This window comes from Anomaloglossus baeobatrachus, chromosome 2 (genome assembly GCF_048569485.1).
Source record: "Anomaloglossus baeobatrachus isolate aAnoBae1 chromosome 2, aAnoBae1.hap1, whole genome shotgun sequence".
In the NCBI taxonomy this organism is placed as follows: Eukaryota; Metazoa; Chordata; class Amphibia; order Anura; family Aromobatidae; genus Anomaloglossus; species Anomaloglossus baeobatrachus.
The window spans coordinates 708209666-708227527 of NC_134354.1; the positions used below are offsets into that span (position 1 = coordinate 708209666).

General features: G+C 48.2%; 1 protein-coding gene across 1 annotated transcript in view; it reads right to left on the reverse strand.

Annotated features, from left to right (window-relative positions):
* COG6 (component of oligomeric golgi complex 6) overlaps nt 1-17862 on the reverse strand; it is a 141350-nt gene that overhangs the window by 110290 nt on the left and 13198 nt on the right. Inside the window, exon 4 of the mRNA XM_075334594.1 lies at nt 5202-5260. Within this exon, the coding sequence (XP_075190709.1) occupies nt 5202-5260 (59 nt within the window). The remainder of the gene's footprint in view (nt 1-5201; nt 5261-17862) is intronic.

A 17862-nucleotide genomic window follows, 5' to 3' on the forward strand; every position in this document is an offset into this window, starting at 1 on the left:
GAGGGCCCCACATACAGGGACGAGCAACATGGAAGAGGGCCCACATACAGGGACGAGCAACATGGAAGAGGGCCCCACATACGGGGACAAGTGACAGAGAAGAGGGCCCCACATACAGGGACGAGCAACATGGAAGAGGGCCCCACATACGGGGACAAGTGACAGAAGAGGGCCCCACATACAGGGACGAGCAACATGGAAGAGGGCCCCACATACAGGGACAAGTGACAGAGAAGAGGGCCCCACATACAGGGACGAGCAACATGGAAGAGGGCCCCACATACGGGGACAAGTGACAGAGAAGAGGGCCCCACACACAGGGACGAGCAACATGGAAGAGGGCCCCACATACAGGGACAAGTGACAGAGAAGAGGGCCCCACATACAGGGACGAGCAACATGGAAGAGGGCCCCACATACAGGGACAAGTGACAGAGAAAAGGGCCCCACATACAGGGACGAGCAACAAGGAAGAGGGCCCCACATACAGGGACGAGCAACATGGAAGAGGGCCCCACATACGGGGACAAGTGACAGAGAAGAGGGCCCCACATACAGGGACGAGCAACATGGAAGAGGGCCCCACATACAGGGACAAGTGACAGAGAAGAGGGCCCCACATACAGGGACGAGCAACATGGAAGAGGGCCCACATACAGGGACAAGTGACAGAGAAGAGGGCCCCACATACAGGGACGAGCAACATGGAAGAGGGCCCCACATACAGGGACAAGTGACAGAGAAGAGGGCCCCACATACAGGGACGAGCACCATTGAAGAGGGCCCCACATACGGGGACAAATGACAGAGAAGAGGGCCCCACATACAGGGACAAGTGACAGAGAAGAGGGCCCCACATACAGGGACGAGCACCATTGAAGAGGGCCCCACATACAGGGACGAGCAACATGGAAGAGGGCCCCACATACGGGGACAAGTGACAGAGAAGAGGGCCCCACACACAGGGACGAGCAACATGGAAGAGGGCCCCACATACAGGGACAAGTGACAGAGAAAAGGGCCCCACATACAGGGACGAGCAACAAGGAAGAGGGCCCCACATACAGGGACGAGCAACATGGAAGAGGGCCCCACATACAGGGACAAGTGACAGAGAAGAGGGCCCCACATACAGGGACGAGCACCATTGAAGAGGGCCCCACATACGGGGACAAATGACAGAGAAGAGGGCCCCACATACAGGGACGAGCAACATGGAAGAGGGCCCCACATACAGGGACAAGTGACAGAGAAGAGGGCCCCACATACAGGGACGAGCAACATGGAAGAGGGCCCCACATACAGGGACAAGTGACAGAGAAGAGGGCCCCACATACAGGGACGAGCAACATGGAAGAGGGCCCCACATACAGGGACAAGTGACAGAGAAGAGGGCCCCACATACAGGGACGAGCAACATGGAAGAGGGCCCACATACAGGGACAAGTGACAGAGAAGAGGGCCCCACATACAGGGACGAGCAACATGGAAGAGGGCCCACATACAGGGACAAGTGACAGAAGAGGGCCCCACATACAGGGACGAGCAACATGGAAGAGGGCCCCACATACAGGGACAAGTGACAGAGAAGAGGGCCCCACATACAGGGACGAGCACCATTGAAGAGGGCCCCACATACGGGGACAAATGACAGAGAAGAGGGCCCCACATACAGAGACGAGCAACATGGAAGAGGGCCCCACATACAGGGACAAGTGACAGAGAAGAGAGCCCCACATACAGGGACGAGCAACATGGAAGAGGGCCCCACATACAGGGACAAGTGACAGAGAAGAGAGCCCCACATACAGGGACGAGCAACATGGAAGAGGGCCCCACATACGGGGACAAGTGACAGAGAAGAGGGCCCCACATACAGGGACGAGCAACATGGAAGAGGGCCCCACATACGGGGACAAGTGACAGAGAAGAGGGCCCCACATACAGGGACGAGCAACATGGAAGAGGGCCCCACATACGGGGACAAGTGACAGAGAAGAGGGCCCCACATACAGGGACGAGCAACATGGAAGAGGGCCCCACATACAGGGACAAATGACAGAGAAGAGGGCCCCACATACAGGGACGAGCAACATGGAAGAGGGCCCCACATACGGGGACAAGTGAAAGAGAAGAGGGCCCCACATACAGGGACGAGCAACATGGAAGAGGGCCCACATACAGGGACGAGCAACATGGAAGAGGGCCCCACATACGGGGACAAGTGACAGAGAAGAAAGCCCCACATACAGGGACGAGCAACATGGAAGAGGGCCCCACATACGGGGAAAAGTGACAGAGAAGAGGGCCCCACATACAGGGACGAGCAACAGCGAAGAGGGCCCCAAATACGGGGACGAGCAACAGCGAAGAGGCCCTACATACGAGGACGAGAAACAGTGAAAAGGCCCCACATACGGGGACAAGCAACAGCGAAGAGGCCCTACATACGAGGACGAGCAACAGCGAAGAGGGCCCCAAATACGGGGACAAGCAACAGCGAAGAGACCCTACATACGAGGACGAGCAACAGCGAACAGGCCCCACATCCAGAGACTAGCGACAGCGAAAAGGGCCCCAAATACGGGGACGAGCAATAGCGAAGAGGCTCCACATACGGGGACGAGCGACAGCGAAGAGGCCCTACATACGGGGACGAGCGACAGCGAAGAGGCCCCACATACGGGGACGAGCGACAGCGAAGAGGCCCCACATACGGGGACGAGCGACAGCGAAGAGGCCCTACATACGGGGACGAGCAACAGCGAAGAGGCCCTACATACGGGGACGAGCAACAGCGAAGAGGCCCTACATACGGGGACGAGCAACAGCGAAGAGGCCCTACATACGGGGACGAGCGACAGCGAAGAGGGCCCCACATACAGAGACGAGCAACATGGAAGAGGGCCCCACATACAGGGACAAGTGACAGAGAAGAGAGCCCCACATACAGGGACGAGCAACATGGAAGAGGGCCCCACATACAGGGACAAGTGACAGAGAAGAGAGCCCCACATACAGGGACGAGCAACATGGAAGAGGGCCCCACATACGGGGACAAGTGACAGAGAAGAGGGCCCCACATACAGGGACGAGCAACATGGAAGAGGGCCCCACATACGGGGACAAGTGACAGAGAAGAGGGCCCCACATACAGGGACGAGCAACATGGAAGAGGGCCCCACATACGGGGACAAGTGACAGAGAAGAGGGCCCCACATACAGGGACGAGCAACATGGAAGAGGGCCCCACATACAGGGACAAATGACAGAGAAGAGGGCCCCACATACAGGGACGAGCAACATGGAAGAGGGCCCCACATACGGGGACAAGTGAAAGAGAAGAGGGCCCCACATACAGGGACGAGCAACATGGAAGAGGGCCCACATACAGGGACGAGCAACATGGAAGAGGGCCCCACATACGGGGACAAGTGACAGAGAAGAAAGCCCCACATACAGGGACGAGCAACATGGAAGAGGGCCCCACATACGGGGAAAAGTGACAGAGAAGAGGGCCCCACATACAGGGACGAGCAACAGCGAAGAGGGCCCCAAATACGGGGACGAGCAACAGCGAAGAGGCCCTACATACGAGGACGAGAAACCGTGAAAAGGCCCCACATACGGGGACAAGCAACAGCGAAGAGGCCCTACATACGAGGACGAGCAACAGCGAAGAGGGCCCCAAATACGGGGACAAGCAACAGCGAAGAGACCCTACATACGAGGACGAGCAACAGCGAACAGGCCCCACATCCAGAGACTAGCGACAGCGAAAAGGGCCCCAAATACGGGGACGAGCAATAGCGAAGAGGCTCCACATACGGGGACGAGCGACAGCGAAGAGGCCCTACATACGGGGACGAGCGACAGCGAAGAGGCCCCACATACGGGGACGAGCGACAGCGAAGAGGCCCCACATACGGGGACGAGCGACAGCGAAGAGGCCCTACATACGGGGACGAGCAACAGCGAAGAGGCCCTACATACGGGGACGAGCAACAGCGAAGAGGCCCTACATACGGGGACGAGCAACAGCGAAGAGGCCCTACATACGGGGACGAGCGACAGCGAAGAGGGCCCCACATACAGGGACAAGCAGCAGGGAAGAGGGCCCCACATACGGGGATGAGCAGCAGCAAAGAGGGCCCCAAATACGGGGACGAACAACAGTGACGAGGGCCCCACATATGGGGACAAGCGACAGCGAAGGAGCAACACATACTGGGACAAGCAACAGCGAAGAGGGCCCCACATACGGGGACAAGAAACAGCGAAGAGGGCCCCACATACGGGGACAAGCAACAGCGAAGAGGGGCCCACATACAGGGACAAGCAACAACGAAGCGGGCCCCAAATATGGGAACGAACAACAGCGAAGAGAGCCCCACATATGGGGATGAGCAACAGCGAAGAGGGCCCCACATGCGGGGACAATCAACAGCGAAGCGGGCCCCAAATATGGGAACGAACAACAGCAAAGAGGCCCCACAATCAGGGACGAGCGACAGCGAAGAGAGCCCCACATACGGGGATGAGCAACAGTGAAGAGGGCCCCACATACGGGGACAAGCAGCAGCAAAGAAGGCCCCGCGTAGGGGGACGAGTAGCGGAGAAGGCGGCACAATGTACAGGGACAAGCCGTGGTGAGAACCCCGCATACAGGAATGAGAGAAAGCTTCTTGTGTACAGGACTGTATAGCGCTGAAGACACCACACATAAAAATAACCAGCAAGGAGGACATTATACAGGACATCACACAAAAGCTTGTAAAGTATAAAAGAGCTCAGAGGTAATAATCAGCTGTCTGCATATTTATACCTTCGGATTTAGTGCTATGGCTGTACACACGTCTGTCTCCCAACAAAATAAGATTGTTTGTACAGATCGGATGTGCCAGTCATAAGAATTCTAAGAAGAAAGCAATATGCAAATGAGGATGCAGGAGCATTGGAGGCGTGTCAATGCACTTGGAATAAAAAGTCACAGTGCATGGCCACGCCCCAGTGCACTGCAGATTAGAATTATGACTTTTACGTTACAATTCTCATGACCAGCACATCACATCAATACAAAACAGGTATTGTTACCGTGGACAAGATAGAGGAACTATTGTACGAGGTGACACATGATTGCAGGCACTAGTGACCGGTGCTGCACACTACACAGACCACGGGCAGTCCTGAGTGACACTTACTTTTCTGCTTGGAGTTTCGTCGTCTTCACAATCAGATCCTGAGTTTGTTCTTTCGCTGCCTGAAAAAAAAAAAAAAAGAAAAAAGTGAAAAATGTGAACAATAAGTGCTGAAATAACCAATATACACGTATATGGAGGGGGACGTTTCCAGAGGAATCCAACAAATGTGAGACATGAAGACCACCAGAGACCCCCCCACTACCTGAAGTGGCTGCTTACAGAGAACAGTAGAGAACAGTGACCCTCAGGAAATACAGATATAAGGGGATTGCCGGTAACATTGATACATTTATATTGGGTATACGACATTTACAGTCACATCAGCAGGGGCCATATTACTGTGCAATAATACATAATTCAGCTACAAACAATGAATTTCCCCCATTATTATTATTGGATCATCTGTAATAGTCAGCACTACGGGATCTGAATGAATCAGTCTGCTATAGAGGACATAATGAGGTGTCATAGATAATCAGGACAACGAGGCCGCTAATGCTGAGCACACGGGCTCCGCACAGCAGGGGAAACCTCATCTGCTTTATATGACACAGTCCTGGTGAGCCAGAGGATGGGCTTGACATAAAGGAGTGAATCTGTCCACATTACCATCATGTCTTCTGGTCACAAGAGAGCCGTGACCACGAAGATGGCTTTGCCTTTAAAGGTAAAGTGTTGCGCTTTTTTATTTCTGTAAAATCAAATCCTATGTTTATTTAGTTTTTCTGTAATTCTAGTGTTACTGAAGCACTGGGGGCTGCCATCTTGGATTTGCTGTGTGTAACGACAGTTACTCGCCTCCTCTATGGCAGTGCCTCGGGCATTGGGTCTGATAGACGGACTCTGACCCCTATACTTAACATGGAGAGCTCCCTGCTGTGAGCTGGACACGTCCCCCTGGGCTGTCCAGATCACAGCAGAGGGAGGAGATCAGCGCCATCTTTGTGAAACTCACAGCGTATGCTGCACTTTCCCCGTCACCCGTTCGGCATGTGTGAGTATCGGCGCTGGGCCGCCGATACTCTCCTCCACTGCCGCTACCCTCCCCTACCCCTCCTTTCCCCCGCCACCGCTACCCTCTCCCCGCTGCCACTACCCCCCACTCTCCCTGCCGCTACCCTCCCCCACCTCAGCTACCCTCCCCCACCTCCGCTACCCCCCACTCTCCCCGCCGCTATCCTCCCCCACCTCCGCTACCCCCCACTCTTCCAGCCGCTATCCTCCCCCACATCCGCTACCCTCCCCCCTATTCTCCCTGCTGCTACCCTCCCCGGCCAGTCAGAAAGTGCAACCCTCCTAAACCATCTATATGGGCATGCAGGTCATAGGGAGCTGAATAAATGATACCTTGTGTTATTCCATAGAAATCCAAGTTTTTCTTAATCTGTAAATGAGCTGTTAAGATCTATTGGCCGGACATAGATCTCTATGAGACTCTACCTTCAGAGATAATTCTAAATTAAAGGGAAAGTTAGCTCTGGAGGCAAAGTTCTTAGGGATATCAGTGTCCAGCCCATAGATTTACAGCACACGGTCTAATAAATGACACATGGCTGGAATCTGGGTCTGTGCCCCTACATTATGCTGCTCTCAGATTACATAGCAAAGACCCATTACCAGATTCCTATTATACATAGGCACTGCGGCTCTACTCAATGTCTGTGGGACTGACAAGGACAGCCGTCCACCCCTGCAGGCAAACTTATCCCTGCCACGAAAGAGAAGCTGGAACCAGTTGCTCATGACCTCTGCAGTCATCACCTCTAGAACTGCAAAAACATTGAGGCCTCCTTATAAATCAGAAAGCATTTACAGAATTCACTTACATCAAATATCTAAAGGCAAAGAGATGTGGGGTGGTGGACAGGATAGTGATCTGCAGCAATGGGCAGAAACGCAGACGAGTACTGTATGGTGCAGATAGAAAGGCATGAAATGGACGGGCGACCGGGCACCTGGAGAGAGGTATCGGAATCTGGAGATCCTGCCTAGGGTCACATCACAGTATATTTAATTTAAAAAAAAAAAAAAAAGTCTGGGATGGGGAGTAATTAACCATCCACGCTATGCCTGAAAACTGGCACCCAAAATGGCAAAATGAGTTACAAGTGATATTTATGCAATATTTTGTGACTTTTTGCTCTTTCGCATCAGCCTGGGAGCAAATAAAAAAAAAAAAAAAAAAAAAAAAAGATGGTGTTTGCAATGAAAATGTTCATGAAGCTACTGTAAAAATTACTATAGAGCGGAATCTTGGATTACAAGCAAAATTCGTTCTGGGAATATCGCTCATCTCTAAGCAAACTTTCCCACAAGAAATAATTGAAAAGCAGACGATTCGTTCCACAACCCAAAAATATTTACTGTATTAATATAAAGTAATTAGATAGATATTAGAATACTGTACAGTATACAGTACAGCCAGAGAGCCTTGTATATACACCCCATTCCTGCCCCACGTATCACAGAGGGAGGGATGTACCGTACTGTAGAGAGGTGGGGAGGGAGGTACAGTACTGTAGAGGGGCGGGGAGGGAGGCACAGTACTGTAGAGGGGTGGGGAGGGAGGCACAGTACTGTAGAGGGGCGGGGAGGGAAGTACAGTACTGTAGAGGGGCGGGGAGGGAGGCACAGTACTGTAGAGGGGCGGGGAGGGAAGTACAGTACTGTAGAGGGGCGGGGAGGGAGGCACATTACTGTAGAGGGGTGGGGAGAGGCACATTACTGTAGAGGGGTGGGGAGAGAGGTACAGTACTGTAGAGGGGTGGGGAGGGAGGCACAGTACTGCATAGGGGTGGAAAGAGAGGTACAGTACTGTCGAGGGGTGGGGAAAGAGGTACAGTAAAGTAAAGGGGTGGGGAAAAAGGCACAATACTATAGAGGGGAGTGGAGCAAGGTGCAGTATTGTAGAGGGGTGGGGAGCACGTGATTCTTGGATTGTGAAATCTTGCTCATTTAGGCTGCTTTCACACATCCGGCTTGAGCTCTGCGGCTCAATCCGGCTGTGCAAGCTATGCAACGGATGCGGTGAAAACACCGCATCCTTTGCATAATTTTTTCCTTTGCGGCCAGTCCAGTTTTTGCCGCTTGCGGCATGCTACTGAGCATGCGCAGTGGCAAAAACCGCATGCGGCGGCCGGATGCGGTTATTCCCGCATCGCGCCGCATCCGGCCGCCATAGGCATGCATTGAAAAATGCGCCGCATCGGCCGAATGCGGCGCGATGCGGTTTTTTTTTGCCGCACGAAAAAACGTGCCAGGCAACGTTCCATCCGGCCGCCGCATCGGCTAAATCTGCCGCATGCGGCAAAAACCGGACGGAACGCAAGGCCATGCGGCACAATGCGGCACTAATTAAAGTCTATGCAGGAAAATCGCAACCGGCAGCAAAAAAAAAACGGTTGCGATTTTCCTGCAAAGTGCCGGATTGTGCCGCAGAAGAAAAACCGGAGGTGTGAAAGCAGCCTTACCAAGTTACAAGTTTTAAAAAATGTTTGCTTGTCTTGCAAAACGATCTCAAACCACGTTACTCTTAATCCAAAGTTTCACTGTAATGTAAACTAGCCAATCTAAAATGTAAATCTAACGTAAAAAATGTGCATAATATACGAGAAAAAGCTGGAGCACAATGTAGCTGGCGTAGATTTCATTTTCTGGCACAGAAGAGATCGAACGTGCTGAATAAATACATTTGGCGCATTGTACTCCAGCTGGCTATAGGTTCTGCCGTACAAAACTCCAGTCTTGATATATTGTCTCCTTTATCGCTCGGTGTCCGGGTCATTCGCTAATTCCGTTCAGTGAGATGAAAAACGACCATTGAAGGTAAAAGGTTTACAACCAGGTGACATCTCATACCTGTAACAAACACCCCAGAAATTGCTGAAAACACAAGATGGATTTCCTGCGCATAGATGCACTCACCATATGTTTCCATTACATCTGCTGCTGCCCATTAGCTTAGATGTTAATCTCACCTGCTCCGAAATTCCAATCATAAGCAATGTTACCAGAGAAAGACGCTCCCCGGGGACTTGTAAGACGCAGCGCACAGCTGGAGCTCACTGATCATCAATGGCCTCACTTACTGGAGCGTCTGGCCTGCACGCGGCACCACAGGGTCACACATTACTCAGTTCCCTTGTAACACATACCAGAAGCACGCCACTTCTCTATGGGATTTTCTAGGCAAATAAAGCTTAATCACTGCATAATTGGGTAATACAACTTTGTGCTTAAGAACCTCCCCATATCAAGAACTCTGCTTGCTGTCAAAGCATGTCCAACTGAGAAAAGGTGACATTTTCATTGAGAGTAACAGATTCCTCGCTTTACGTGTGGACCACATAGCGACAAGTGCAGTGATGTAGTTGCGCAGGCGCGAGATTATGGGCGGGTACGAGGATGACGCTGGTGAGGTCAGACACAGCGACGCCCATAATCTCGCGCCTGCGCAATTACATAACGGGCGCGCGCCCGGGAAGGAACAACCACGGACAGCGGTTTCGGGGTATTTGTCCCTCAGCCATCCTTACCTATGTAGTCTTCTACTAGGCATTGCTCCCACTAGCCAGTTTCCTACTCCAAACTGATGAGGGGCAAATACCCCGAAACAGCTGTCTGTGGATGGATACCATGTTTGGCATAGGTGGTCTCCTTAACTGGAGACTGTCCTTCCCGTGGTTGTTCCTTCCCGGTGAAAGACCTGGCTAGTTTCCTGCCAGCGTTGAGAAACATGTGATGGTGTCTCCGCGGCATTCTTGTTTTGCATATTTTCCCAGGGGGCCTTGTTCTAGTGTCACTGCGTTGAGAAACACGTGATGGTGTCTTCACGGTGTTGGATGTTGATCTCCCCGAGGTCAACCATCCTTACATATAAAGTTAAGGAAGGACGTCTAAAATTTCATGATAAGTGGTCCCCCATAGTTATGGCCGTAATGGCCCTATGGATTCGACCCCCTTGAATGTGGCAGGCTGCCCCTTACCCCAGATCTTCTTACTATCTACAGCTATGCCTCTTTAATATCTGTGCTATCCTCCAGTCTTAGGCTTTTCTCAATTTTAATTGAAAAAGTATTCAAAGTTGAGGCAGTAGGAAGGAAATCTCTGATCTGTTTTCACAAATCCAGGAACAGATGGGATCCCCTTCATTGAACACTGCAAATTAATGAAAAATCTTGCATCCCCCGTCGCCCGAAGATTTAAAGAAGAGGTAGTTTATTCCTTTAGCTGTTAATAAAGGATACTTTAGCAGAGCTAAGCGAGCTTGTCAGTGTACGGAGAGCAGGGGAACACAATGCTAAATGAGATTCCAGAGAATTATGGATTAATTGCCTGTGAAATTAAGAGCACTTGAAGAACTTGCCAAAACAGGGAGCATGGAGCAGCCACCGTATGTTTTCCTTCTAGTCCCGCTAGGCTCGTCTACAAATGTGACATTCCGAGAGCTCGTGTTCTATAGAAGAATAGAATAGTACATTGGCGCGTGAATGGCGTCTCATACCGCATCATATGAGTCCGGCACATCACCACACACAATATGACCGCTCAGAGGCTGCCAAGTCCACCACAAAAAGGAGCTGTTGTCTGGACGTCTCCACGAGCCACTCCTAATCCCAGAGTTTTGTTTTATTTTCAGGACAAAACCAGATCGCTATCCTTGGCCCGATGCCTTGACAGCAAAAATAATTACCAAGTAATAAATTCAGAGCATGTGATGACAATATGGATATCAGCCTGTTCTGCCGCACGATGATAAATTCACGTCCTCCTAATTAGCTCAAAGCCCTCCAAAGTTTCTACTAGACATTAATCTAGGAAATCACTAGGTAAACGCTATGTGAGCTACTTAAAAGGGATCGAGACTGCACAACTTTACTACTGAGACTAAAGGCCCAGTCACACACAACGACTTACCAGCGATCCCAAAAACGATGCGACCTGATAGGGACCGCTGGTAAGTCGCTGGGAGGTCGCTGGTGAGATGTCACACAGTCAGGCCTTACCAAAGATGCAGGAACGATAGAGGTCGCAGTAGCGACCTGTATAATGATCTCAGCAGTCACTGTGACCCTGTCACACAGTGTCAAACACAGGGATGTGTCCTGCCCAGCAGGACATCGCCTTTGAAGAAAATGGCCTGGACCATTCGGCAACGACTAGAGATCTCACAGCAGGGGCCTGATGGCTGGTAAGTGTCACACATAACGAGATCGCTAATGGGATCGCTACTGCATCACACAAACCGTGACTCAACTGTGATCTCGTTATGTGTGACGGTACCTTTACAGAACAGCTAAATAGGTCCTATTACAACAAGAAAAATGATACCCGTTCTGTAGTAATCCGATGTGGCAGTGCTGAGAAAGCAAGCTGTGAAGTCACATATAACTTTGCCAGGAAGTGTACTTGGGGGCGTGTCACTGCACGACAAGGATCGACACGCCCCCAGCGGATTCCAAGCTAATTTGCATATGAATTCAAAGCTCAGTTTCTCAGCTCTGGCACATCGGATTACCACAAAAAAGGCATCATATTTATTGCTGCACTTCGACCTATACAGCCATATGATTAGTTTGCTGATGACTCAAAGCTAGGAGGAATAGCTAATACTAGAAAAAAGAGAGAGGATTCAACAAGATCTAAACAAGCTGAAACAATGGGCAGCAACTAATAGAATGGTTTATAACAGGGAGAAATGCAAAGTCATACATCTTGGTAAGAATAATGAAAAGAGCATATACAGCATGGGAGGAATAGAGCTATCCAACAGCATGTGTGAGAAAGACTTAGGTATACTAATAGATCACAGACTGAACATGAGTCAACTGTGTGACGCAGCAGCAAAAAAGGCAAACACCATTCTAGGATGTATTAACAGAAGCATACAGTCTAGATCACGTGAAGTCATTATCCTCCTTTACTCAGACCTCATCTGGAATATTGTATACAGTTCTGGGAACCACATTTTAAAAAAAGACATCAACAAACTGGAGCAAGTTCAGAGAAGAGGGACCAGAATGGTGACTGGTCTGCAAACCATGTCCTGTGAGGAACGGTTACAGGATTTAGGATTGTTTAGCTTGCAAAAGAGAAGACTGAGAGGAGACTTAATAGCGGTCTACAAATATCTTAAAGGCTGTCACACTGTAGAGGGATCAGTTTTATTCTCATTTTCAAAAGGACGGGATAAAACTGATGGGGAAGAGACACAGATTAGATATTAGAAAAAACTTTTTGACAGTGAGGGTGATCAATGAGTGGAGCCGGCTGCCACAAGAGGTGGTGAGTTCTATTTTAATGGAAGTCTTTAAAAAGAGGTTGGACGGACATCTGTCTGGGATGATTTAGTGAATCCTGCTTTGAGCAGGGGGTTGGACCAGATGACCCAGGAGGTCCATTCCAACTCTAATATTCTATGATTCTAGTTTCACTAATAAAATGAGCCTGACAGATTCCCTTTAAAAGTTGCACATTCTATTTAATTCTCACACACAATGACAACCAGTGAAAGGAACAGCTTCACTGAAGACGGCATTTGTATAGGTAAGCTCCCTTCCTCTACATCTTTGTCTCATATTCTCCAGCAATATGAAAACTTGCAACACATCGCTCCCTCCTCTTTGCTCCAGTACAGAGCGCTGCTCTGAGGGACCAGGAACATCCATAAGACACAAAATAAAAAGTCCATTTATTTGAATAGCGGCTTTGTATCCTCCATTTCTCCTGCAGCAGCTGAGCTCATAGACACAACATTCTCCAGCCGATTGCCCCAAATGAAAAAAGGACACATTAGCGATGATCATCTGATGGTCACACTGGTTTTATTTTTAAAAAGACTTGTCATCGAGAGGCAACCCCTTTAACCCCTTCATGACATGGCAATTTTCCTTTTTTTTTTTCTCGTTTTTTTCTCCCCTTCTTCCAAGAGCCATATGTTTTATTTTTTTCGATCCATATAACCGTATGAGGGCCTGCTTTTCTGCAGGAGAAGTTGTACTTTTGAATGACACCATTCACTTTATGATATATAAAAAAAAAAAAAATCCAAAATGCGTTGAAATTGCAAAAAAAAAAAAAAAAAAAAAAAAAAAAAAAAAATTGGTATTTTTATTATCATGTTCACTATAAAAAGGTAGAACGAATCTGGCAATATGATTCTCAAAATCAGTACAATTACAGCGATACCAAACATGCATAGTTTGTTTTTGTTTGTTTTTTTACTATTTAAGTGTTAAAGGAAACAAATTGAAAATTTGCACAAAAAAAAAAAAAAATATACATATATATATTTTTTTTGCGTGTGTCGCTATGTTCTGAGACCTGTAACGTTCTCACTTTTCCGGATCCGGGGCTGTGTTTGGGCTCATTTTGCGTCCTGAAATGACGTTTTTAGAGATACCATTTTGGGGTAGCTAGTATGTTTTGAACGTCTTTTATTACAATGTTACAGCATGCAAAAACGTCTGATGTTTCGATTCTTTTCCCTGTTATGACGTTTACCTATTGGTTAATTTAATTTTATATTTTAATAGATAGGACTTTGATAAACGTAGCAATATTAAATGTGTATTTTTTTTTTAACCGATTTATTTTTAATGGGGCAAAAGGGGGTGATTTGAACACTTTGGGTTTTTTTTAAAACCATTTTTACTGTAATTGTTACTTCCCTTAAAGGGCTTGAACCTGTGATTATCAGAACTCTTGTCCTATACATAGCAATGCATCAGCACTGAAGAAAAAAGAGAATATGAAGATGTAAAATATACTAAGCTAATGTCAGTAAAGAAACACAGAAAGCTCACAACTAACCAGAAATCTATAGGTTAAAGAAAACGGTAGTAAAATAATTATTACAGTAATTTTTCTTTAAATAATATCTAAATTAAAATATACTAGCGGACATTAATAAAAAAAAAAAAATAAATACTGAACTGTTACTAATTGATGCTAACGAGTACCGTTTTTTTCGGACCATAAGATGCACTTTTTTTCCCCCAAATGTTGGGGGAAAGTGGGGGGTGCGTCTTATAGTCTGAATGTAGGGCTGCGGGGAATGAGGGTGCTGCGGTGGAGCGGGTCATCGGGGCACGAGCAGGCTGTAGCAGCGCCTGCCATCACCACGTGGGCCCGCTCATTCCATTTGCTCGCCCATCCTCCCGCTCATCATCTCTCAGCGCTGAAGCCGGCGCTACAAGTGGGCGGGGAAGCGCGCATAGTAAACAGCCAGCGCACATGATCACCCCTGGCAACTACAGCCTGGAGTAATCATGTGTGGCTGTATTCAATGCCCCCCCCCCCGCACATTATCATCAGCGCGGGGTGCAGTGAATCAATGTACTCACCATTCCCCTGCAGCACCGCGATGTCCTCCTGTCTGCTGGCCGCACTGTGTGGGAACTAGCGGTGCTCACAGCGATGACGTCATCGCTGTGCGCACGTGTCCACACAGTCGCACCGGAAGACAGGAGGACATCGCGATGCTGCAGGGATCATGGCCGGCTCAACACCGCGCTGCCGGCAGACAGGAGGAGGAGCGACGCTGCGTGGAGCGAGGAAAACGTAAATTTATTTTTGTTTGTGTGCCACAGGATACAGGACATAGAAGGATGATGGTGGTATATGAGCAGGATGATGGGGGTATATGAGCAAAATGATGGGGGTATATGAGCAGGATGATGGGGGTATATGAGCAGGATGATGGGGGTATATGAGCAGGATGATGGGGGTATATGAGCAGGATGATGGGGGTATATGAGCAGGATGATGGGGGTATATGAGCAGGATGATGGGGGTATATGAGCAGGATGATGGGGGTATATGAGCAGGATGATGGGGGTATATGAGCAGGATGATGGGGGTATATGAGCAGGATGATGGGGGTATATGAGCAGGATGATGGGGGTATATGAGCAGGATGATGGGGGTATATGAGCAGGATGATGGGGGTATATGAGCAGGATGATGGGGGTATATGAGCAGGATGATGGGGGTATATGAGCAGGATGATGGGGGTATATGAGCAGGATGATGGGGGTATATGAGCAGGATGATGGGGGTATATGAGCAGGATGATGGGGGTATATGAGCAGGATGATGGCGTATATAGCAAGATGATGGCGTATATAGCAGGGTGGGAGCACATACCAGGATGGCAGTATATAGCAAGATGGGGCTATACCAGGATGAGGGACATATATATACACAAGGCAGGAGGATCATTACCAGAATGGGGTACCTTAGTAGAGAATTTGGGAACATTACCCCCATAATAGTGTCAGCAGCAGATCCTCGCCCCATAACAGTGTGTCATGACCACATTTTTTGCTTAAAATTTTATTTTCCTATTTTCCTTCTCTAAAACCAGTGTGCGTCTTATAGTCCGAAAAATACAGTAGATTATATAGATTATAAGAATAAAAAACTGCAGTAAAACAATTACTACAGTAAATTCCACTAATTTCAAATCTAGTTTACCATGTGAAATACACAAATCCCTAAAAAATTAATCTTTAATAATGATTATTAAAATTGCCCAGGTAAAAAAAAATGCAAACACAACTATAAAAAAGGGTAAACAACGGTGGGTGAGGGGTAGCTAAATATGATCAATATCAGTGGGCAGAGGACCAGAGATCGTCACAAACGCAACAATAGGGTATCTATATATATATAATTGCCTTATTCTGTTTGTCTGTCTGTCTTGCTCCAAATTGACGTCATTACAGTAACAACCGTCGCATTGCCCGCTAGGCTCGGCCCGGCCACGCCCCAGCACGCATTGCCCACTCAGCCACTCCCCCGCACACTTTGCCCGCTCGGCCACGCCCTGCGCACACATTGGGCACTTATTAGACACCTCTCTCCAGGACTACTCCACCTATTATCCTCCTCTCCCCCCAGGACTACTCCTCCTATTATACTCCTCTCCCCCCAGGACTACTCCTCCTACTATACTCCTCCCCCCCAGGACTACTCCTCCTACTATACTCCTCTCCCCCCAGGACTACTCCTCCTACTATACTCCTCTCCTCCCAGGACTACTCCTCCTACTATACTCCTCTCACCCCAGGACTACTACTCCTCCTATTATACTCCTCTCTCCCCAGGACTACTCCTCCTCCTATTATACTCCTCTCTCCCCAGGACTACTCCTCCAACACACACACACACACACACACACACTGCACAAAACATACCTCCCCCAAAACACACACACGCACCCCACACACACCCACCCACCCACACAGCAACACACAGCGCTCTCCAAACAACGCAACACACAACGCAACACAGCTCTCACACCCAGACAACACCCAGAACATTTACAGCGCCCTACACAACACTTGGCAACTACACACAACATATATTATATTTTATATATATTATATATATATATATATATATATATATATATATATATATATATATATATATATATATTATATATATATATATATATATATATATATATATATAACAAAAATCATACATTAACTACACAATAAATTCTAGAATACCCGATGCATTAGAATCGGGCCACCTTCTAGTAGATAATAATGATCCTAGTAAATCTCTATGTCTGACCCCTGCCTATCAACGGAGGGTGTGACACCCTAATTTAGCTGGGCACCCCCGTTCCTCGTCACCTAACCTTCACTCACCCTACCATGCGCAAATAATTATGCGCCAACAATTGAAATATTATTAGTGTATATTCATGATTGAAGGGTGAGTGAGGGTTAACCGACGAGGAACGGGGCGCCCAGCTTAGTTAGGGTGTCATACCCTCCGTTGATAGGCAGGGGTCAGACCTAGAGATTTACTAGGGTCATTATCATCTATAGCCCTTTGTGGCGTTTGTGACCATCTTCTGGTCCTCTGCCCACTCATATTGATCATATTTAGCTACCCCTCACCCACCATTGTTTACCCTTTTTTATCGTTGTGTTTGCGGGTTTTTTCACCTGGGCGATTTTAATCATCATCATTAAAGATTAATTTTATAGGGATGTGTGTGTTTTACATGGTAAACTTTTTTTGCGACTATCCAAATACTATTTGATTTGTTCGCTCCTAATTTCAAATCTAAATAAAATACACCGGCCGATGTGAGTATATCAGTGATAGATCTACTACAGATTCTGCTGTCCCTATATCTAACCCCATCAGCTATTTTTTTTTTATTTTTTTTGCAAAAAAAAAAAAAATTCTAATGCAATTTTTAGCTCAGACTGTGATCATTTGTGTGCAGTAGTGATCTGAGAACTGCGGCCGCAGGAATAAGGTGGTGGTGCGTATAAAGTGACCAAAAATGTCACAGTGCGAGAAAGAAAACCTGCAATAAAAATTGAGAGCAGATACCGATCCATGATGTGCATCACTCACAACGCACACACAGAAATGGCACAAATAAAACAAAACAATGCAACAAAGAAGGGAATTTTGTTACTTACCGTAAATTCCTTTTCTTCTAGCTCTTATTGGGAGACCCAGACGATTGGGTGTATAGCACTGCCTCCGGAGGCCACACAAAGCAATTACACTAAAAAGTGTAAGGCCCCTCCCCTTCTGGCTATACACCCCCAGTGGGATCACTGGCTCACCAGTTTTAGTGCAAAAGCAAGAAGGAGGAAAGCCAATAACTGGTTTAAACAATTCA